This window comes from Natrix helvetica (assembly GCF_964273705.1).
Source record: "Natrix helvetica genome assembly, chromosome: 5".
Lineage (NCBI taxonomy): Eukaryota > Metazoa > Chordata > Lepidosauria > Squamata > Natricidae > Natrix > Natrix helvetica.
The window spans coordinates 72686577-72711157 of record NC_138551.1 but is presented as its reverse complement, the minus strand read 5'-3'; the positions used below and the strand labels follow the sequence as shown (position 1 = coordinate 72711157).

General features: G+C 40.7%; 1 protein-coding gene across 1 annotated transcript in view; it reads left to right on the top strand.

The window, feature by feature from the left end:
• Positions 1 to 24581, top strand: part of STK32C (serine/threonine kinase 32C) — a 212414-nt gene that overhangs the window by 101747 nt on the left and 86086 nt on the right. Inside the window, exon 2 of the mRNA XM_081954835.1 lies at positions 17548 to 17603. Coding sequence (XP_081810961.1) covers positions 17548 to 17603 — 56 coding nt within the window. The remainder of the gene's footprint in view (positions 1 to 17547; positions 17604 to 24581) is intronic.

Sequence of the window (24581 nt, the reverse complement as noted above, 5' to 3'; positions counted from 1 at the left end):
TAGGTGGTTGTCTAACTTTCATCTACGGCTGGGCTCCCCTGCTGTTATGAAAGCTTCTTAAGAAAACCCATGCTTTAACAATGGAAACGTCATCACAGCTTCTTTACAAAACCGACTTTTCCATTATAGATCAGGCATACTTATTGTGTTCTTTTTTTTAAAACTTCAAAGCACAACTAAAACTAATATATTAAAATAAAATAAAGGTCAAAATCCTAATCAGTGAAAATGATGGATAAATCCAAGAACATGAGATACAAGATGAATACAAAACTTGTAACCAAATCAATCAATCAATCAATCAATCAAACTTTTATTTATAAACCGCACCCTTTCCTAAGCAGGACTCGGGGCGGTGTACAGTCATTATTAAAAACCAAATACATATCAAAATAGCATACATATACATAAACATAGACATAGACGGAGGAGGTAGAAAATATACTGTACCATATTTAATTAAAATACAAATAAGATTAAAATTCCCTTAAAAATTCCACGATAAGATGTTTGCCAGGAGGTGAAAGATGGAGCTATAAATCGGCTAAGCCAGCTAATTGGAACAGGTGGGTCTTAAGTTTCTGTCGGAAGGAGCGGAGGTCGTTAATAGTTCTAATATCGGAGGGGAGGTCATTCCAGAGGGTTGGGCCCATGACAGAGAAGGCTCTACTCCTAGGCGCCACCCGTTGGCACTGCTTGGCGGATGGCACCTGGAGGAGTCCCTCCCTGTGAGAGCGGATAGGTCGTAGAGATGTGTGAGGTGAAATGCGATCCCGCAGGTAACTAGGTACACACAGGTAAAGCACCTAAAGCTGTTATTGGTAATACCATTCCTGAGATGAGAAGAGTTGGAATAGAAAGCAGTATTTTCAACTGAAAAAGTATTTTTCTGAAGTTGGACTGACCCTCTTAATAATGGCCTTCCGGAAGTCAGTAAGTCAGAACTTTTTCAGATATTTTTTTACTTTGTGTTGCACAGAGGTTTCTCTCCCCCCTCACCCTACGGTGGGATGGGTTTGTTGTATTTTGTTGTGATATAAGTCACAAGGTGTTAGAATTATTTGCAGGCATAGAAAATTTAATCAACCAATAAAATAACAATAACAGGCTGCTTCAATTCAATCTTAATATCACACTTACAAAATTGGTCTTGATTAATGTAGGAAGAAAGTGGAAATATAATGAGAGCTCCTTTTAAAAAATTAGCTTTTATTAGTATGATAGGTTTGTGCCATTCTTTAAATAATGTTATATTTTTGTCCTAATATTTTTCACTGAAGAATGACTGGGAGTAAATTGCAAAGGTTTTCAGTTTTATTCGGCATGCAGTGACAAAGATTTATTTCCTAATACACCAGAAATATAGAAGGCATTAATTGAAACTAGGCAAGATTTCCTCCGTTTCTAAAATTAAATGTATCCATTTTAAATTAATAAGCCTCTGGGCATGGAATATTTTACAGTAAATTATATTTGAGGGATTATACTGGTTACGAGATGCAAAATTGTTCTTCAATATTTATCTGTTTATATAACTATCTAGGGGAAAAATTTGAATAGTCACATTTCTGCATTAAAGCATCAAGAAAATAGGGGCAGTCAGGCATAATACAGGTTATGTAGACAGTAAACACAAGGTCAATCAAAATGGACTCAAATGTCTATATACCAATGCACAGAGCATGAGGAATAAACAGGGAGAATTAGAAATTCAAGTAAAAGAGGGCAGATATGATATTATTGCCATTACAGAAACTTGGTGGGATGAAACTGACAAATGGAACATACAGCTAGAAGGATTTAAATTATTTAAAAGAAATAGACCAAATAAAAGAGGAGGTGGAGTTGCACTATATATAAGAAATAACTATGTCTCTACAGAAATAGAGCACAACAATAATGAGAACTATCTTGAATGCATTTGGGTCAATATTAAAGGTTGTGGGGGAAATGACATTGCCATAGGTCTATACTACAGGCCACCCAACCAAGCAGAGGAAGAAGATGAACTTTTTGCTAGTCAGCTAACTAAGGTATGTAGGAAGCACACCACAATAGTAATGGGAGATTTTAACTACCCTGACATCAACTGGGAAACAAACTCTGCACCAAGTGGAAGATCCAACAGGTTCCTAACAAACCTAGCAGACAACTTTGTTTTCCAAAAAGTAGAGAAGGAAACAAGGGGATCAGCCATACTGGACTTAATTCTCACTAACAGAGAGGAAATGATAGAAGGTGTTGAAGTCATAGGAACCCTGGGGGCAAGTGACCATGCAATATTGGAATTCAACATTATCCAAACACAAGTAGTAGAACAAAGTCAAACTAGAGTCTTGGACTTTAAGAAAGCTAATTTCAATAAACTTAGAGAGAGCTTGGGAAAAATTCCATGGATGAGAATCCTCGAGGGGAAAACAACTCAAGAAGCTTGGGAAATTTTGAAAAATGAGATTAGAAAAGCCCAGTCTAACACAATACCAATGAAGAAGAAAAACAACAGCTCCCAAAAGAAACCAGCATGGCTGCATAAACAACTATCTGATAAACTGAAAGACAAAAAAAGTAAGTATAAAAAGTGGAAGGAGGGGGACATAACTAAGGCAGAATATCAGCAAATAGCCCGAGCCTGTAAAGATGAAGTGAGGAAAGCTAAGGCTCACAATGAAGAAAGGCTTGCCACAAAAGTAAAAATTAACAAAAAAAGCTTCTTCCAACATGTTAAAAACAAGAAAAAAGTTAAGGAAACAATTGGTCCATTGCTAGGAGAAAGTGGCAAGAAGGTGACAAGCAACAGGGAGAAAGCAGAACTATTTAACTCATGTTTTGCATCTGTCTTTACACAAAGGGATAAAACAGTCCAACCTATCAAAAGCAGCACCACAAAATTAGGAACACAAATTGAAATAGGGAAGAAAATGGTAAGTGAGCACCTGTCTACCCTAGATGAGTTCAAATCACCAGGACCGGATGGATTACACCCCAGAGTTCTGAAGGAACTAGCAGACGAGATCTCAGAACCACTGAATTATATCTTTCAGAGATCCTGGAACACCGGGGAACTACCAGAGGACTGGAAAAGAGCTGATGTGGTTCCCATCTTCAAAAAAGGGAAAAAATTAGATCCAGGAAACTACAGACCTATCAGCCTAACCTCAATACCAGGAAAGATTCTGGAAAAAATAATCAAGCAACGAATTTGCGAACACCTAGAAGCAAACAAAGTAATAGCCAAAAGCCAACATGGATTTGTCAAAAACAGATCATGCCAGACTAATCTTATTGCATTCTTTGATAATGTGACAAAATTAGTGGACCAGAGGAATGCCGTTGATATAGTTTACTTGGACTTCAGTAAGGCTTTTGATAAGGTAGACCATAACCTACTACTAGATAAAGTAGAAGAATGTGGGTTAGACAGCATCACCACCAGATGGATTGGTAACTGGCTGACCAACCGCACTCAACGTGTAGTTCTCAATGGAACTGCATCTACATGGAGGGAAGTATGCAGTGGAGTACCCCAAGGCTCTGTTTTAGGCCCAGTACTCTTCAACATCTTCATCAATGATTTGGATGAGGGAATAAATGGGGAACTCATCAAATTTGCAGATGATACCAAGCTGGCAGGAATAGCCAACACTCCAGAAGATAGGCTTAAGATACAGAAGGATCTTGACAAACTTGAACATTGGGCACTATCTAATAAAATGAAATTCAATGGTGAAAAGAGTAAGGTTCTACATTTAGGCAACAAAAACGGAATGCACAGGTACAGTATAGGTGATACCTTACTCAGTAGTAGTAACTGTGAAAGGGATCTTGGAGTCCTAGTGGACAACCATTTAAATATGAGCCAGCAGTGTGCAGCAGCTGCCAAAAAAGCCAACACAGTTCTAGGCTGCATCAACAGAGGGATAGAATCAAGATCACGTGAAGTGTTAATACCACTTTATAATGCCTTGGTAAGGCCACACTTGGAATACTGCATTCAGTTCTGGTCGCCACGATGTAAAAAAGATGTGGAGACTCTAGAAAGAGTGCAGAGAAGAGCAACAAAGATGATTAGGGGACTGGAGACTAAAACATATGAAGAACGGTTGCAGGAACTGGGTATGTTTAGCTTAAGAGAAAGAAGGACTAGGGGAGACATGATAGCATTATTCCAATATCTCAGAGGTTGCCACAAAGAAGAGGGAGTCAAACTATTCTCCAAAGCACCTGAGGGTAGAACAAGAAGCAATGGGTGGAAACTAATCAAGGAGAGAAGCAACTTAGAACTGAGGAGAAATTTCCTGACAGTGAGAACAATTAATCAGTGGAACAGCTTGCCTCCAGAAGTTGTGAATGCCCCAACACTGGAAGTCTTTAAGAAGATGTTGGATAGCTATTTGTCTGAAACGGTATAGGGTTTCCTGCCTAGGCAGGGGGTTGGACTAGAAGACCTCCAAGGTCCCTTCCAACTCTACTATTGTATTGTATTGTATTGTATTAAATGTGCTATATTTTGATGTTAGAGTTTTCCTAAAGCAGATTATTATGGGCTAATTGTTTCAGAAAAGGCAGTTTTGATAAATGATATTGTAACATAATCCAATTTAATTAAAAGAGATAAAGATTCCTTCAAGTCAAGCTTAACTACATGAACATACCTTCGAAGCTTTTCAGAGCAATTTGTCATTGCCTTCTTCTAAGATATCTAATCTATAGCCTTTCAATTTTATGATGGTATCCCATTGGAATACTAGCTGGGTCTAACAATCCTTAGCTTCTTTAAGTTCAGTCCAGGTCAGCAAGATGCAACGGTCTGGGCCTTTGAAATTAATTGCATGTTTCATCCAAACTAATAACACACATACATAAGGCAATTTATTTTGAAACCACTTGAATCCTTCCTTCTTTCCTTCCCTCCCTCCCTCACTCCTCCTTCCTGTCTGGGTTGACTTTCCTTTCCTTTTCCCAGCAGCTACTGACAGAAGTGCCCAGTCAATGCAAGGCCCATCTAGAAAGCTAGCAAATGCAATCTTCCTCAAGGCTGGAGAGGCAGCAGTTCTGAAAGCTGGCCAGGAACAACTAACAGAAACTTCACTGTATAGAAAGTTAATCAAGGCAATCTTCCTTAAGGCTGAGATAAGCTCTTTCCAGCCTAGACAAAGGTGGCTTCTCTAGCCTTGAGGTAGATTACCTTTGCTAGCTTTCTGGCCAGCAGAAAGTTCCTGCTCCAGGCCAGCCTTAAGAAAGATCCCCTCTTTAGCCTTGTCGGCAGTTGCAGGGAAATGGAAAAATAAGTGGATTCTGGCCAAATGGCGCAAGAAGAAGGCCCAGGACTCTTATGAATGGTGCAGTTGGAAGGCGATCTGTGTACTGGTGGGCCTAGCCTGCTAGTCAGCCAAGACCTTATGGCCTGCAGCAGGTTTCCATTCACCAGTGGGCCTAGTTGGCTGCAACCTTTTGGGTGGGATAGGGCAGGGAAGAGGCCCATGTATGGGTGGGCCTAGCCTACTGAGGCTTTCCTGGTATGGTGGAGCAGGGAAAAGGCCCAAGCCTCTTGGTACTGATGGAGCAGGTCTCCAGAGGACTTTGCCAGCCGAAAATTGAAGTCCACACAGCTTAATGTTCCTGGAGTTGAGAACATTTGATGTAGATTGGTAGTTTTAATTGTGATAAATCAACTCTTTCATATGTGAACCTCTTGAGACATTTTTCTTTCCTTTCCCAATAGAAAGGGGGTGGGGGGGTCCTCAAAGATCCTTGTTTAAGGATTGAAAGTAAGTTGTTTCCTCTTAGAGCCCATACAACTTCTTCTATAAGCCTTATTATGCTTGAAAAGTATAAGAGCTGAAGTTGACTTCACTTATTTTTTTTTAATTTACTACTATGTTGTAAGATTATTCAGAGTGATATTTAGTAATCTCTGTGAAGATGTTAACATAATTGCATTTCTAGTAAAATTACAGCCAGCCATTTAAGGTGTAGCTTAAGATCTATTTAGGGATAATTTTGAGAAGTCCTGAGTCATGTTACTATGATTCATAACCTATATATTCATTTAATGCAGAATCTACTAGAGTTCTCTATAGGTCAAAGAGAAAATATTGTTACATAGTATAGAATAGTTCTCTAAGTTGTTCTGCCTCCATTGACAAATAAAAAAAGGCTTGTTTTCATAATTAAGTCCTTTTTAATAGAATCCAATATAAAATCCATATGCTTATTTATACATATGTCTGTTAACCATATTTTGTGTAACCATATGTATGCATAGTACTATATATGTAAACTTTAGTCTCTTAAATCTCTTAAATAACAGTCCCTAAAAATGGCACATTTAACATTTAATTGCATTGCAGCTTGGTTTCTCCATTCAACTTAATTGTTTTGATAAAAGTGATGCAAAACAGTTACTGGTAGAGGAAACTTTAGAATTAATACTTCACTGATTTTCCAGTCATACAGCCTGATTCATACTAATGAACTGAATTAAATAGCAGATGTCTAAATTTAGCATACATTTAAGAAAAGGTAAAGCACGCCAGAATCATCTTCTGTGGTTAATGTGGTTAGGTATTAAAGTTTTATAATTGTAAGTGCAATATATTCACAATTTAGGCTCTAGTAGGAATAAGCAATAAAACAGTGCCATTTGACGGACTATTAATTTAACGAAGCTACTAAAATAGAGCACTGCATGTACAGAAGATTGGGATGGAAAAGAAACCTGAAAACTTCAGAGGTAGAAGAAAAAAATTATGATACAATTTAAGTATATGCATTTCATTAGTATAATTCTGTTTTATAATGTATATGAATGCAAGATCTATTTAATTTTTGAGAATTATATGAGGTATGTATTTTTCAAATGAAATGGAGCTGTTATTACACAATTGTTCTGTAAGAGAGCCATTCATGAAGGTAGGATTTTTATCTTTACAGTTGTTGGAAAGCTCAGCTCTTCCTTATGATTTATGCAGCTTTTATGGCAACTATGAATACATGGGCTTCTAATGGAACTATGCCATGTATTTGTCCTTAGCTTCTCCTCAGCCAAGATACGCGTTACTGTCAAATACAACTTATAGTATAAGTTATCAAATTATCAAATTTAGTTTACAAAACCATTAACATCAATTGTATTCATTATATGGAATTTTCATGGCATCACCTTGATCCAGACTCCTATCTCTGTTCCATCTTACTCTCCTGTAAATAAACCACCTTATTGCATTTCAAGCAGGGGATACGTCTAATGTGCAAGAGGACATAGTCATCAATCTACTATCTCTGAAAGTGACACTTCAGTTGGACTAGGCAGTACACTCCATGTGAACTGATTCTTATTTTTAAGATTTCAGTATGCTGATGATACCCAGTTATATAGCTCTATCACAGAAGAATTAAGTAGTGCTTTGAATGTTTTATCCCAGTGTCTGGAGGCTAGGATAGTCTGGTGGGGGGGGACGGGGACAGGCTTTAGCTGAAACCTAGCAAGATGGATTGACTTTGGTTTTAGAAGCCCATTGATTCCAGGACCATGCCATCTTGGGTGTTGGATGGGGTTGTAATACTCCAGAGAGACCCATTGGGAAATCTGGAGATCCTTGTAGACTCCCAAATCCTGCTCAAAGTGCTGGTTGGCAGTCATATCATGGGGAACCTTTGCACAACTTTACAGTATCTTGTGAACCAGCTGTACCTGTTCCTGGATTGGCAGGATCATCTTACAGTCATTCATGGCCTAGTTACCTTCAGATTGGACTACTGCAATGCACAACATAGCGCTTCCCTTGAAGCGTTCCCCAAAGTTTCAGTGGTACAGAATGCAGAAGTACAGGCAGTTATATGCTTCCTAAGCCAACACCTCTGCTCTATGGGCTTCATTGGTTGTCAGTTTCCTTCTGGGTCCAACTCGAGGGGCTGCTTTTAACCTTTAAAAGCCATGGAACTGGATATCTGAGGAACTGGCTCTCCGTGGTTACATCAGCCTTTTGCATTAGATCTCACAGAGAAGGCATATTAACCGTTAGTTAAGATTCTACATCTGGTGGGTCCCAGGAGGCATGCCTTCTCTGCTGTGGTTCCCCCAGAAATTAGATTGTCCCAATCTCTTTTGATTTTTTTTTCATAAGGTGGCACTCAAAATGTGGTTATGTTACCAGTCCTGGGGCTCCCAGGGAACTGGAAATCTGCCTCGGTGATTCCATTTTGCTGAGGGGAGTATTTTTATCCTCCCTTCACCCATGTTTGTTTTTATGTTATTTATTATTTTGGCGTTTAGATTTTTAGCTGTTTTATTTATTGTGGTGCATACCAACCAAAGTGCCCTTTAGGGGACTAAGTTTGTTTAATAAATAAAATAAGATATATCTGGGGACTCTTTAAATGCTATTGAATTCCTTTCCAACAACCTTAGTCACCATAACATCAATGGACAGTGGGAGTTTTAACTTATTAACATCCTTATGCCCATGATACAAAATAGATGATTCCTGCTAAATATGTAGAAAACCGAAAAGTCTGAGTCTTTAAAAACTAGTTCAGTATTCCTAAAGTAAGGAAAATGTACAGTTGGGATAAGTAAAAGGCCATATTGGTATATATAGGTAGTCCTCAACCTACAAACCTCTTGCTACCCCCACATCACATGACTACAATTTAGTGCGTGTCAGCTAACCTGCACTTACGACAGTTGCAATATATTACAGCCATGGGATCATGATTTGTGACCTTCCCAGATGACTTCCAGAAAGCAAATACAATTGGGGAAGCCAGATTCACTTAACAACTGTGATTTGGTTAATCACATGATTCACTTAACAACTGAGGTAAAAAATGATTGTGAAATTGGATCCATTCATGTGATAACTTGCTTACAAACTTTATTGCTAAGTGACCAAAACTTTGATCCCAGCTATGATTGAAAAGTTGAGAACTATCTGTATATAAGAGCATGGACAGACTAAAATCCTTGATTTTCCTGCAAAAAGGAAAGGACCAATTCAGCCACTTAGATTGCTCTAACTAATGATCTATAAGATCATTTCAGTAGATGCGTTTAATACATGTTACCCATGGATAAATCAGGCATTTTACTGATTAGAGATGGATTGGTGATCCTTTACCAAGATATATGTGAATGCATCATTTTTCATTTTAGTAAGCAGCCACCAACATTGTAATGTTGCTGTGCATTTAACATATATGTAATACAAAGTACAAAGGTCCTGCGGTGCCTACACTTCACCACAGGTTCACCGAGAAATATATAAATTTTAGCATTAATTATACTGTTACCACATTAATTCTCATTGGAACTTTTGATTTCTGTTCACCATCTAATAATATTGATAGCTGAATGACTCAAAGATTGGAAACTGCAAAGCCAAGACAGGCAGAATATATGTTAGAATTGTTATTAAACTTTCCTTTTTAGTTGGCAGCTCTTTACTTCTAGACCCGTGATGGCGAACCTATGGCATGCGTGCCACAAGTGGCACGTGGAGTCATTTGTCAGGGCACGCGAGGCGCTGCCCTGTCAGCTGGCCAGCTGAGTTCACCTTTTTAAAAGCCATTTTTCACCCTCCCCAGGCTCCAGAGGCTTTATAGGAGCCTGGGGAGGGCGAAAAGAGCCCCCCCGCCCCCCGGAGGCCCTCCGGAGGCTTCAGGGACCATCCGGAGGCTTCCCTGATGCCTTCGGAGCACTTAAAACCACCCTCCGAGCAAACCGGAAGTGACTTCTGGGTTGCTCCGAGGGTGGTTTTAAGCGTTCCGAAGGCTTCAGGGAAGCCTCCGGATGGTCCCTGAAGCCTCCGGAGGGCCTCCGGGGGGAGCAGGGGAGGCTCTTTTCGCCCTCCCCAGGCTCCTATAAAGCCTCTGGAGCCTGGGGAGGGTGAAAAAAGCATGTAAAATGGGGGGGATCGCACGTTGTGTGCGCATGCGCACTGGGGGGGTCGCACATTGCATTATGGGTGCAGCACCCCCGCACACGACCCCCCTGCGCTCCCCCCACTTGTGGCACGCGAGCCAAAAAAGGTTCGCCATCGCTGTTCTAGACTATGAATATTTAACATCCCTTTGCTACACAAACTTTGTGGCTTGCTGAATTCTAAGTAAACCTAACTTTAACTTTCCCTTAATAACTTTCTCATACTTTCTTTTATTTGTAACTCTTCACATTTTACCTTGTTGCAAAGAGACTAACTTCATGAAAAAAGAAAGAAATCTAGCAAAATTGAGTCACCGGGAAAGAAAAATATTAGGAACAGCAAAAATTGAAACTTGAAGTTTTTGAGTACTTTAGAATTTTGCATCAAAGTGAATGCCACAAAAGGTGAGAGCTGAAGATGAAAACAGTATAGAAATTAGCTTTGCAGCTCATACTCAGTCTCAAAATGGGATTTGCAGGCAGAATGGATTTGTTAGAGATGTAATCATAGTCAGGGATTACTTAGCCTTCAGCTGCAAAGGAAAGGATTCTCCAGCTTTGGAACAAAAAAAAAAGGTTATTAAACCCCAATCTGTTTCTCACCACTACAGAAATGCAAAGGTGTTTGACAGAAAACAACAAAAGAGAAATACAGTCATTTTATATCAGCAAAACCAGGGTGTTTCATTAGCTATGGAAACAGGTTAAATAAGGTAGCATCACTGGAAGTGTTTGGTCTCTGGAAATACACAGTTCTTTGAAATTTTTATTTTTCTATGGGCAACGGAAAGCAGTTGTATTGCAAAGCACATGAAAGGCAATTGTCTGAAAGCTGTTTTAGTTAGAAGGAGAAACCACTTACTCATCAGCATTTTTATGAAATTCCTTAAAACATAAAAACATATGCTAATGTACAAATCATGAAAAAACCACGATAACTTGCAAGAAGGAATATTTATGGAGCCCGGTAAAACATATTATAAGGTTGTCTAGTTGTGAAATGATATGAGCCAAATTTAAATAGATGGAGCCCCCCCTTTCCCCTCCCCCGTTTTCTGCTATTCTGTATTGAAAATGATAAAATAATATTAAAGATGCAAATATACAAATGCAGGGGGATACGTTAAATGAGATGGATTTTAACATGTAGATTAATAACATTCGATAAAGCAATTTTAAAAATAAATCTTAAGCATAATTAGATAGCTCAGTTTTTAAATGACAAGGACTACTGGAGGAAACTAAGGACAAGAGGTATTTTAAGGACCTGAGTCCCAGAAGTTAAAATAAGATACAGAGTTTTAGATCTTACTGGTATATTAGAGACAAACAAATTACTGAGTCTAGATGTTATCCATCCAAGATTTCTAAAAGCACTGAGATATGAAATTGCCACTCTTCTGAAAATATGTGTGACATGTCAAGACTGCAAACTATTTGTTTGGTTCGTTTTATTTTTCCTCTGTGGCTATATTTCAGAGCTTTCGGTACATTTTCTATACATGTTTACTATGAATAAGCAAATCCTGCTATCGTCTGGGGAAATCCTCATCAGTTTAATCAGTATAGCAAGAAATCTCTCTTTCCTTAATTTAATTATTGTACAGTACACAAAAATACATGAACAGGAGCAATCAAAGCCATTTGTTCTCATGGTGATGTCACAAATCCTTTTCCAGCTGGTCTGCCTTAAGTAAAACGAAAATTAAATGTCTTGAGTCAGGATATTCTGAGAAATAGGAAGCAAGCATAATAGGGCCAAAGGCTTGTGAACAGAAAGCCTGCATAGTTGAATGGTTTTGTTGATGTGGCTAATGTAAATATGGATAAACTAACTCACTGCAATTGAGCAACTAGGTTGGAAACGCACGATAGTGGCGGGTGGTGCCAAAGCCAAGCTTAGTTCTCTGTCTCAACTACCTTTTTAAAAATTAACCTGCCCCTTTAATTTTAAAAAAATTAGAGCAGCATGTGTGGAAATCAAGACTCTTTTTTTCAGCACCATGTATTTCTAAAACTGTTTTCAGAAAGCAAAATTAAGCGCTCCTTATTTTGAAGTATGTTCACCGCCTTCCAAAAGGACACATATACAGGTAATTCTCACCTTACAATGGTTCGTTTAGCAACCATCCAAAGTTACAACGGCACTGAAAAAATGACATGATCATTTTTCACACCTCTGACGGTTGCAGCATCCTCATGGTCACGTGATCAAAATTCAGATGCTTGGCAACTGACTCATATTTATGACTGTTGCAGTGTCCCGGAGTCATGTGATCACCTTTCGAGACCTTCTGACAAGCAAAGTAAATGAGGAAGCCAGATTCACTTAATAATCATGTTACTAATTTAACAACTGCAGTGGTTCACAAGAAAGGTGGTGAACTGGGGCAAAGCTCACTTAACAAGTATCCTGCTTAACAACGTAAATTTAGGGCTCAGTTGTGGTCATAAGTCTAGGACACACAAAAAAGCAGTGGGACTCTATGAGAGAGTTTTCCCCCATGGCAGCCTTTTCGTGAAATGCTAAGCTCTGTTAATGAGCATTTTCCATGATGTCCTTAAAATTCCAGATATACCTGTCACCCCAAAAAGCAGCTACGGAGGATATTTCATTTTTTTTCTCGATAAGAGATCACAAACTATTCAAATAATAGCAAGAAGTAATAACCTGAATAGTTTTTCACAAAGAATTACAAAATACACGATAGAATAGTATAAAACATTATTTTTAAAAACTTGTTTCTTTCCCCCTTGTCACTTTTAAAAGTTGTGGAAGACCCCTAAGAGAGTGTTTGTTTGTGTGGGCTATAATTATCAATATTTACTGTATTAAAAATTAAGATAGTTTGATGGGATTTTAATACTGTATTGTTACCCGATATAGGCTGGCAGAATTGATTTTGTCAGAATTTTGCTTTTGTATCTTTATTGGAACAAATAATAGGGAAGGTTCAGTGATGAAGTAAGGCAGGAATTCATTCGGTTGGGAGATGCTATTTGCATTCGGAGATGGTCACCATTGGAAATGTTACCCCATTATTTCAAGTTTCTGTTCTGTTTATGTAATTATGCAACCCAGCTGCATTCCATTTCATTTGTATTTTTCAGAATACTTTTTTCAGGCAAATTATTGTCAAGTTGAATGCCTTTTTGTGTTTTAATGGATTGCTGCTGTCAAAATGATGTCATACTGAAGACACTTCAGTGGGTGAAAATGGTTCATTTTGAATAGGCAACAGCTGTCATTTTGTTAAGACTGTGTGCCATGAAATTCTAGCCATACTTACACATCTCTTGGCTGTCGCAAATCATACCCAACAATAAAATAGTTGAGCTATTATTGAAAGATAACATTTTTGTCATTAGAAGGAGGGGGACAGAAGGGAATGGGTGAGTGAGTGAGTGAGAGAGAGAGAAATGTGTGTGGTTCTCAGCAACTTTGCTTTTGGAAGAGTCAAATCTTTTGTAGAAATGTATTATTATTTTTATAAATAATGGAATGAGAGCGGATCAATTCAGTATACAGATAGTCCTTGGTTTAGTGAATTCTATTTCCAAGGTCTATCCTTAAATTGAATTTCTATGTAAGCCAAAGAATGTTACTGTATAATATTGTATTAGTATTGTTTAATGAACTTGAACTTTTGTATTTAACTCAAATTTTGCTACAGTAGGCTCCTTACTTATTGTCCTTAAACTGGGGTGTTCTTAATCAGGGGACCTGCTATAGTGCAGTAATTCCTGAACTCACCAGATTGGGAAAGGTTGCTTTAAAGCAGGGGTCCCCAGGATGATCAATGTTGATCCTATTGAGCTTTGATCATGTGGTAGTAGCCACTTTCTTGATTTTTTTTTGAGTCCTCATGGATGCTTCTGAAGGTCATGCTAGCTGAAAATTCTGAGATGTTTGTTTAGGGAGGCTCAGACAATCGCATTTTACACATGCTTTACTCCGACAATAAAAGCTTGAATTAATATGTTTAGAAGCTGCTAGATGGTGAATGGTTTACATAGAAGCAAATGAACTTTTTAGGCATCATTCATTGTTCTAATGTTCTGGTTACAAAGCTGTGTAGTCTTTTCTCAACAATCTATTTCCAATGTTCTATTCCCCCCTCCCCCACAGCTTCTCTTGAAAGTGTAATGATTTTCCTATGTGTCTCCAAGCCAAGTTTCTTGTTAACTTGAAATTTAGTTTAAGATTTATTGCCCTCAATCAGTAGCTCTATTATGTTCCTTTATGGATATATTTATCTTCACAGTGTGCAGCCATCCTTACTGATCCTTATTCACTTTGATCTTATATCTATCTTGTACTTTCCCCTAAAATGATATATAGGCATTGTCACACATCCAGTGTCAAAATGGTCAGCTGTAATTCTGAATACTTACCCTTCAAACAATTGTTTGTGAGTAATTTGAGTTGTGCTATTTGCTTTTGTCTTAGCAATTGTGTGAATAGGAGTCAGTAGGTAAGTCATGGCTTGTTCTACAGCAGCAGATCACCATACTAAAGCATTGTTCAGGGTTGTCTTAATATTTGCTACCATGGCTTAATATGTTGTCTGAACAAAGACAGATGAATTGCTTATGGTTTCTTAGTTAATTTGTGGGTTGTTTCTCTCCCCCCCCCACTTTCGAAATCCATGGGATGGTAAGAATAGCTAAAAATGTAAGTGAGTACACCAGGAATTGGCCAACAAGCTACAGGAAGTACTCTATATTTATATGCATATCAATCCATATAACAATTTTCAGTGTCATACATACAATAATACAATAGCAGAGTTGGAAGGGACCTTGGAGGTCTTCTAGTCCAACCTCCTGCCTAGGCAGGAAACCCTATACCGTTTCAGACAAATGGCTATCCAACATCTTCTTAAAGACTTCCAGTGTTGGGGCATTCACAACTTCTAGAAGCAAGTTGTTCCACTGATTAATTTTTCTAACTGTCAGGAAGTTTCTCCTCAGTTCTAAGTTGCTTCTCTCCTTGATTAGTTTTCACCCATTGCTTCTTGTTCTACCCTCAGGTGCCTTGGAAAATAATTTGACTCCCTCTTCTTTGTGGCAACCCCTGAGATATTGGAACACTGCTATCATGTCTCCCCTAGTCCTTCTTTCTATTATAGCAATGCTCCAATATCTCAGGGGTTGCCACAAAGAAGAGGGAGTCAAACTATTTTCCAAGGCACATCTCATGAAGCCTTCGGATATACAACAAGACCATCAAATAATAGCCATATCAAGCCTTTTCTGCATTGTTTCCCTCCTCTAATTTGGAGCACTTTTTCCTGGATGTGCACTTTTATTTCAATATTTTCAACTTTAGCAACTTTAAGATATGTGGACCAGCTCCCAGAAAGCCCAGACAGCATGGTTATCAAAGTGATTCCATTTCAATAGGCGGACAATCACTGATTATTGATGCTTGGGAGGCCATTTTATATTTTGTTCTTGATACTGTCTTATATTTATTGATCTTAATCTTATCCAAGTTGGTAGTGCAGTAATGTTTGTAAATGATTAAGGTGTACATCAAATAGTTGCCTCCCATTTATTTGCGCACTCTTCTGAAGGTTCGGTAGAAAAGGACTGTCTTCATTCTGAACTATTAATAGGGATGGAGCTATTGAGTTCCATGAGGTCAAGCCACTCTAGAGCAAATATATTACAACAAGGAGGCCTGTTTTAGGCTTTCCATCCTTAACATATCAAATGGAAGATCCCAACAGTACCAAACTATGAAAGATAAACCATAGATAATGCTTTATGGATGAAAACCAGAAATTTGAAGTAGATCTTAATGCCCAGATTCTAGACATAGACATAAAATATTCTGGATTGTCTTTGACCTGTACAGTGTACTATGACTGAAATAAACAACGGCCCATCATAGTACAATCACCACGTATTATGATGTTTGAGTTGCATATAAAGTGTCTCACTTATGATCAATGTATACAGAAAATCTTGACTAAGATTTAATCCAGATGTAAAATATCTGTCATTTAAAATCAGGTTTTAATTGAAACGAGATTATTTCATTTTATTAATTTCCATAACATTTACCAGAATTCTGGAAGGAAAAATATTTATATGTTTTTGGCATAGATTTTTATTTAGCTAGATAAATTAATAATATAATATCTCATGTTATGATTACTTTTTAAAGATTCTGGCCATTACCCTAATAGTAATCATTTTTTAAGTTGCTTTGTCTGCATATCCAGGCCACTTTAAATATAATTAAAGTGATATATAAACTCATTTCCCTTCCTCCTTTATCTTCCATTATAGCTCTGGTATTAGCTAGGAGCAAAAGTTCAAATGGAGCCATAAATCAACAGAACAGATGCCAGTGGCCTGTTTTCAAAATGTTGATTTCCTCCTAGCAGTAGTAATAATTACATAGACTGCTGGGCATTTAAAAAAAAAAACTTCTGCTGCAACTTTGCAAACAACCCCCCCCCCAAAAAAAAACACACCAGATTTTGAAATATTGATGATAGGATTTTTTTTTCCAATGAAAACCACCAAATGTAGAAGATAAGGGCTACAGACATTAATTCTTTGCTACCATCCAGTGCACATGTGGATTTTTGCAGCTTAGTTCAGAAAGCACATGCTGAACCTTTTCCTGCTGCCTTGTGATTTTTTGGGGATGTTGCATTATATTTCAGAGATGCCAGCCTTCCTATTTGCAGGATAGGAAGACATCTGCTTTTAATTGTAGGGTGCCCCAGTCTTACCTATCATTTGGACTGTATGGCCCTTAATGATTTCTGGTTACAATGACCTTTAAATTTGGAGCAATTGTCAGGGTAAAATCTAATGAATGGGTTTTTGTAACCCTTTCTATTTTTAGCCCTTTCTTTCCCTTGTTTTATCTATTTGCTTGCCTTCTTCCAAGAAGATGGCAACTGTACTGATTCATTTCCAGACTGACAAAGATTCAGAAGACAATTGTATAAAGATGACTCTCTCTAAACTCCTTTGTGAACAGACCTACCAGTTAGGAGGTTTATAGGAAGGTAGTTAAACAGAACACAAGTCTCTACACTACTTTTAGGATATTTTGGTTTTAGTCCGGAAGTAGTTTTATTAGTGGAATTCTTATAACTCTTATCATTTTTATATCACCAAATCTTGCTAAATAAGATTCTGCATGAGACTCATGTCTGAAAAGGAACACTTTTGATCGTGGCCAGATATTAAAGCATCTTAATCAGCAAACACTGAAAGATTTGTGATACCCTTGCATCTATGTTAAGGAAAAAGGCAAAGAGATTGCCTATTGTATGTATGCAAGGTCTCTGATCATATAGTTTTAAATCTTTGGGTAATATGATCATCTACAGTAATCTTTTCTCCTTTTCCCTCCAATGTACATACATCTTCAAAGAATGGATAAGATTAAATCAGGGAAACCCACATCTTCTTTATGCAATACGATATTACATGAGAAAAGTCCAAATACAGCTAGTTAAATGAGGAGCATGAAACAATTGTTTAAAAAATAACACTATAGTAGCTGTTTCCTATGTCATTGCCATTCATCTATAACATACATTGACAGAGGAGTAAGAAGAAATGACAGATTTTGTTTTGTTTTGTTTTTATAGTGAACTTTGATCACTTCCAGATTCTTCGAGCAATTGGAAAAGGAAGCTTTGGCAAGGTAAGGAAACATTGCAGTTGGAATTGGATGGAGATCAAGTGCTACCTAGTTAAGAAATAAAATAGTCTTTGCTTTTGTTAGAAAGCATGTGTGTTTTTATCCTAATTCTAAGTGATAATTACACTTTGAGTAAACATACGGATGATTACATTCCATAGTATGAAATCTTTGTAGAAATCCTATAGATTAAAATAAAGATTTGGCATATTTTGGTTTTGACAATACTGTCTTCTGATCCTTTGGAGCAAAATTCTTAATTATATGTATAATTTCATTTAGAAAAGTTATGTAGACTGCATTTGAACATTTTGATTTTACAAGCTTTTCTATTTTTTAAATCTTCTAGTATATTTGAAATGTATAGTTTAGTCATCTCTTAATCCAAACGTAACAAAGATTAAGTATTATGATGGGCAGCTTTAAAATCAGTGCCTGATAAAGGTGATAATAAAATTCTGTCTGTAGATTCAGACATGTGTCACAATGCTCACCATTTATGCATATTAAGCATTCACTATGTTTCTGAAATGTTTGAAACACCAAATCTTTATTTAGTAGACATGTGTAGGAAAAGCAGATTTTCAGAGGTCTCACGCCAAAGACATAAAGACAAAGCTACAAATGTGTCATAAAGAACAGTGAGAAGACACTTTATTTCATCCATGTACAACTGATTTAATATTATACTTTCCACTATAAGTGGAGTTGTTGATCACCCTCTCCATCTAACTGATTCTTTCTTTGGTTCTAAAAATGTAAAACATTGTAGATTTTTAAAATTATCTCTCAACTTAAAAAAATGTAAAATGTTTTAAATCTATTTTAAAACAAAACATATATGATAGTGTTGTAAATGCAATTTGGTGTGTCAAGGACAATACAGCATTACTAATTGTAGAAAGATGTCCTCTTAGAGAGTTTCCTACAGGAATTTAACTTGTAAATGTAGGAAACAAGAAGTTGGGCTTGGTAAGTCTTTAGCCTGTTTCATCAAATGTTCTTATATTTATTTAATATGGAAATAATTATCAAAGACATGTATATTTGGGGGGGGGGGTCATTAATCTGCCACTGGCAATAGCACTTAGACTTATATACAGCTTCACAGTGCTTTACAGTCCTCACCAAGCAATTTACAGAGTCAGCATATTGCTCCCAACAATCTGGCTCCTCATTTTACCATCCTTGGAAGGATGGAAGGCTCAGTCAACCTTGAGCCAGTGAGAATCAAACTGCTGGCAGTCGGCAGAATTAGCATTCTAATGTTATACTGCATTCTAACCACTGCGCCACCACAACCCTCTTTGCATAAGATACTTTCTTTGCCTCTTTTATACATGCGATGTTAGCATGTATAAAATGTATTAAAATTAAAGTTGAATATTCCAATCAGGATGGAGTTGTGCCCATAATGTTGCTCCTGAGATGTTGTCTTTCCTTATTATCTTTGGAGAATTGCTAGGACAGACTCATTGTGTCTGCAAGTATAGCTGAATACATTTCTCCCTATGCCATCATGTGCTCGAATATCTATTTTTGGGTAAAAACAAGAAATTGTCTTTGTAACAGAAATTGTCTTTGTACTTACATTTTAGCTGAATGGGATTTCTTTTCAGTTTCATAAATGCAGCATACAATTCTTCCTTTTATAAAGTCTTAACTCAATTAGCACACGCTTCTCTCTCTTTCTCTCAGAACAGTTAACATTTGTCATTCTTGTCTTGGATTTGTGGCTGAGGAATATATAAAATTAGAATCAGTACAGAAAAAAATGAATTGCATATACCCAGTTCATATGAGGATGAGTTATTATTATCTGCACTCCTTTCAGTCAGGTTTCATGGCCAATTATGGGACAGAAGCAGCATTGGTCACACTTTTCAGTGATCTCTGACGAGAGTGGGATGGCTGTAATGCATCCATCCTTGCTTTCCTTGACTTCTCACCATCTAATTTGCAGGTTCTCCTACTTGACTCGTGACTCCTGCTTAAAGAGAAGATGGCAGTCATGGCTAGGAAAGTTGTGGCAGTTGTGGCTAGGAAAGCTTTTGCGCAATTTCACGTGCACCAGTTGTGCCCTTTTCTGGATCAGGAGTCCCTGCATTTACACACTCAAGCCCTAGCCATCTCCACTTGGACTACTGCAATGTACATGGGGCTACCCTTGAAGAATATTCAGAGATTTGTTTTATATATAGGTCTAGTGTAATATCATAATGGATATAGTTTATCTGCATAACATCTTTTTCATTAATATATAGAGTTAGAAGTGCCTCTCCCAAAAAAACCTATTAGCTAGGAAGCCATAAGTGTCTTATGCTGTGCTTTATATTACTGTATTGTGAACTTACTATCATATGGGTAACCAAGAAGGAGCAGAGCTCCCCAAACATGACAAACCCTCTGAAGTTAACTCAAAGATTCCTTTATTAGGAGCGCCAGCAGCCCCAGCAAAAAGTTTCTCTCTCGGGCTTCCGGTTCCGGCTGCGGTATGCGACGGGCAAGCTTTGCTCGCCCCGCGCACTCCTGGTGGGTTCCCCTTTGATCAGGGGGGGCACAGGATGCCCTGGAGGGGCTCCTGCCGAGGGGGCTGCATAGCGGGGGATCCCCTGTGTCGTCGGCGGCCGGGGGGGCTCCCCGCATTGCCCTAGGCACCGGGAAGCAAGAGGGGAGGCGCCGCGGCGTCTTCGCGTTGAGGCAGCCGGATGAAATTCAAGATTCGAAGGACGCAGTTGCAATGCGGTGAGATGGAGATTCCCCCCGTTCCCTTTGATGAGTGAAGGAAAAAAAAACTGTCAGCCTTTTAGAAAAACTTTCAACTTGTGGCTGGGAAATGTGATTGGAGGGAGGGCAATTTCCCCCCCCCCTTGGACAAGCGGCTTTAAACTGTTTTGCTCCCTGCCCCAAGAAGAGGAGGGGGGGAGCCTTGGAATGGAATCACCCTCATAGCAAACAGCAGATCTCCTTTATTGCAATTGTGAAAATGAGGTGATGGTCTTTTTTTTTTTTTTTTGAAAACTTTGAAAACTTTTGCCTTCGGATCCCGGAGCTGGCAGGGCAAGATGGCACACTTCCGTTGTCTTCATGTACTTTGAAATTTGACTCCACCCACAGAAATTGCAGGCATTTTGGCTTTGTCTCCATGACACTCAGGGAAATCTCGTGTTACACTTTACCCTGGACTTGGAACAAAGGATTTTATTGCTTTATTGCCTAGGTCCCTATCTGCCTGGGCTCCCTGCCTTGCGATCTCTCTCTGCTAACCACCTTCCCAGTTGTTTCTTCTCTGTACTGACATCTTCATCTCTGAGCTTTGATTACCAAAATGCCACCTAAAAGACCACCACCGGGGAAGCCGGGATTTGCGGGCTCCGCCTCAGCATCTTCAACGTCCAGCCCCAGCGGACAACAGACATTAATTTCTTTGTTCCAGCCTAAGCCTTCTGAGGTGGACTTTCAACAGATGTTTGAACAACTCTTAAAGGGGCAGAAGGACTTAAAAAACCAATTGAAAGAAATGAATGAGCAGCTCAGAGAGAATAAAGATCATGCGACCCAAAACTCACAAAGACTGGAACTTTTGGAGGAGGGGACGGCTGAGATGAGGAGAGAGGTGAAGGGGGTCCAGAAAGGAAATCAAGAACTTGAGAACCACCAGATAAAAACGGAATTTGAATGGATGTCTTTTTTCCTTAGATTTCAAAATGTAATTGAGGCTGATGATGAAGATTTGAGGGATATTATGACTAATTTATTGGCTGAATATATTAAAAAAGACAGACAACAGATGGGGTGGGGCATGGACCTGGTTTATAGAGTAAACTCAGCATATGCCAGAACACACAACGTTCCAAGGGAGGTACACATTAATTTTCCTGTACACCGCTTGGAGAGTCCAAGCAATGGGTTAATTCAGTCTGCTTGCCCTTAGGACTGAGGAACTATTTTTCCTTTAGCCACACCTCCTCCTGGTGTGATCAATCCCTCAGAATTCTTCCTCAGTCAGCCCGTTTGGACGTAATTAGCTAGAGCTCTGAGCTGAATTAATCCTTTTTTGGCTTGGTCTCTATTTGCGTTTTATTTCTATTCCCTAACTTTTCCCCAACTTTGTGAGACGTTTCTATCCTCATCGCTGCGCTTTTCTCCAGCAGAATTTACATTTGAAGGCCAGGAGGTAAGCTGGAAGGTGGTGGTGGGGGGCCCTCAGCCGATCCTCATGGGACGGCTTCGGAGGCCTGCCGCTTGTCGTTTAAAACGGCGCAGCTGCAGCGGCGAGGTTACTACGATCCCAGGCCCCTCGTTTGTTATTTTAGACGAAGTTTTTTTCGTTCCCCGGCCTGCTAGAGGACCTCTGCCGCAGGGAGGAGTGAGCGATTGTCGCCATTCGAGGCGCGTTCGCTCCTCGCTCTCCCTTAGCCCCACGCTGTTGCGGCGGACATTTTAGGCGCGAAAAAAAGCGCGCCCAGTCATGGCAGCCATTTTGCATCAGCCTCGTTATCAGGAGACCGCTGGAGGTGGCAGGGCCTAGCAAGGGTTTCTCAGGCTGGGATCGCCACCTTCGTCCTTTTGCCTATTTTTGCGAGCGGTGCTGGTTCCTGGGCCATACCAACGGTCATTATACCGGCTCAGGGAGGAGGCCTAAGTAAGCGCAGGCCAAAGCATTTTTCTAGTCATTCTCCTCCCTGCTTCTCCTGCGGAGCCTTGCGCCTCGGTGCAGGCCCCAATCCTACCCCTGGGCCTCTGACTGGTATTAAGCATGGGATACTTTCATACGTATTGACTCAATTACTGTGCATATGGCAATTTTGACAAATCTTTTTGTTTTGTTCCCCTTGCAGCAACCAGTCTCTCTCTCTAACTTCTGCCTTGTCATAGCCTTGCTCCATCTTGTGTGGTCATTGACTATGGACCTGCCCAGTCCCCCTGATTCCCAAGATACTAGGCCGAGCCTCTCTCAGGCCCCTAGCAAGGGCTCCTCCTCATCGGGGAGTGGGGGGTGCGGGCAAGAGTGGTGGGGGTAGCTCTGGGAAACAGCGTTCCAGAACCCCTTCTGTGGCTGAGGCCAAGGATGCTGAAAGGCGCCAGCGGGCCCTTGACAAGCAGTTTGAGAAGGCCAGACACCAGGCAGACAGGGAGCAGTCCCTCTCAGGAATCCCTCCCTTCCGGGAAGATCTCCAAATGGTCCTTGCCGAGGAGGTGGAGTCCCAGGACCTATCCCCAAACACGCCATTTGCAGAGCCGGCTTCCCCGGCACCCTCTTGGGCCTGTGAGCAGGCCCCTCCCCGTGGGGATGCTAGTATAGATGACATGCAGGGTGAGGCTTCACCCCCCCTAGAGGAGGGCTTGGATCCTGATTCTGACTCAGAGGAGTTATCTCCCCGCATGCAGGAGCTAATGGCCCGTGCCATTGCCAAGGGCATCACGGAGGCCATGAAATTTAAGAGTCCCACTGCAGTGGCCCCTAGGGGTCCCAAACCCAATCAGGCAGCTCCCCCTCCAAGCAAGCGTGCTCGTCATCCTTCCCTGGAATCCTCGGTGGTCAGCGAGGCCTCTGCCATTGAGGACCCTGACCCGGAGGTGCTAGGTCTCTCGGACGACGAGGACCTCCCCCCTGAAGCGCCCGCCTTTGCGGGTCTGTTCAAGCCCAGCCTTTTCAAATCTGTCCTTCACAAGGTCAAGGCTGCCACCAGGGTGGGGATCAAGCCCAAACCGGCCGCGCCGGCGGCGGATGCCACTCCGGCTAATCCCAATGCGGTCATGTTTGATGTCCCAGCACCCCAACAAGAGCTGGTTCCGGTCCCGGGGCTGTTTCTCGACCTAATCCAGCGCCAGTGGGCTCAACCAGCCACGCAGTCCTCTCCCAGTGGGGTAGATAGGAAGCTTTATACTATGGAGCCAGTGCTGGAGGACCTTTTGGCCCTTCCCACTGTCGACCCGCCCATCGTTGCACTTACTTCTAACTCCTCCCTACCGGCCGACCTTCTGGAAGGCCTTAAGGCGGAGGACAAGAAGGCGGAAAAGGCGTGCCACAAGACCCACTTGGCGGCTGCCTGGGCCATTAGGGCCTCTTCATCCGCCTCCTTTTTCAATAGGGCTTCTGTGATCTGGCTGCGCGAGCTCCTAACCAAGCTCCCGGCGGGAGACGTCCGCCTCCACCAGGACGTGTCTAAAATAATCGCGGCTTCCCAATACGCTGCTGATGCTTCCCTTAACGCCACTAAATTCGCCTCCAGGGCACTCGGCTCTAATATCACTTCTCGCCAGCTGATCTGGCTCCGCCATTGGCAAGCGGACCAGAAAAACAAATGGAAACTAGCTTCCGCCCCCTTTAAGGGGTCCAAATTATTTGGCGAGTCCCTGGATCCTCTCCTCATCGAGTCCAAGGACAAGAGGAAGATCCTCCCTTCTCTAAACAAGAAGCAGGAACGTAAGACCGCTCCCTATTCTAGGAGGCAGTCCTTTCGTGCCTCCGAGCCTTCCACCTCTGCCTCTTCCTTCTCTCCCTCCAATAGGTCCTTCGGTCAGCAGGGTGACAGGTCCCAGGACAGGGCGCCCTTTCGGGACAGAGGCAGGCAGCAGTTCGGCTTCCGCAAGTATAACCGCGGTGGGGCCTCCAACAGGCCGTTCCGTAAGTCAAAGTGACTGCCCAGGCTCGGCGCCCATCGGGGGTCGCCTCCAGCTGTTTGCCTCCCATTGGGCCCAGACAACCGAGGATGCTTGGGTTCTGCAGATAGTCAGGGAAGGCCTCTCCCTGGAGTTCCTGTCCCTCCCCCCCGGACCTTCATCCGGTGCCCAGTCCCATCCTGCCCTCAAAAGAGGGAGCGTATGGACCAGGAAGTCAGACATCTCCTAGACATCAGGGCCGTGGAACCAGTTCCCCAGGGCGAAGAGGGGAGGGGGTTTTACTCCATCCTCTTCCTGGTGCCAAAGAACTCGGGGGGGGGGGAGAGCCATCTTGGACCTCAAAAACCTCAACAG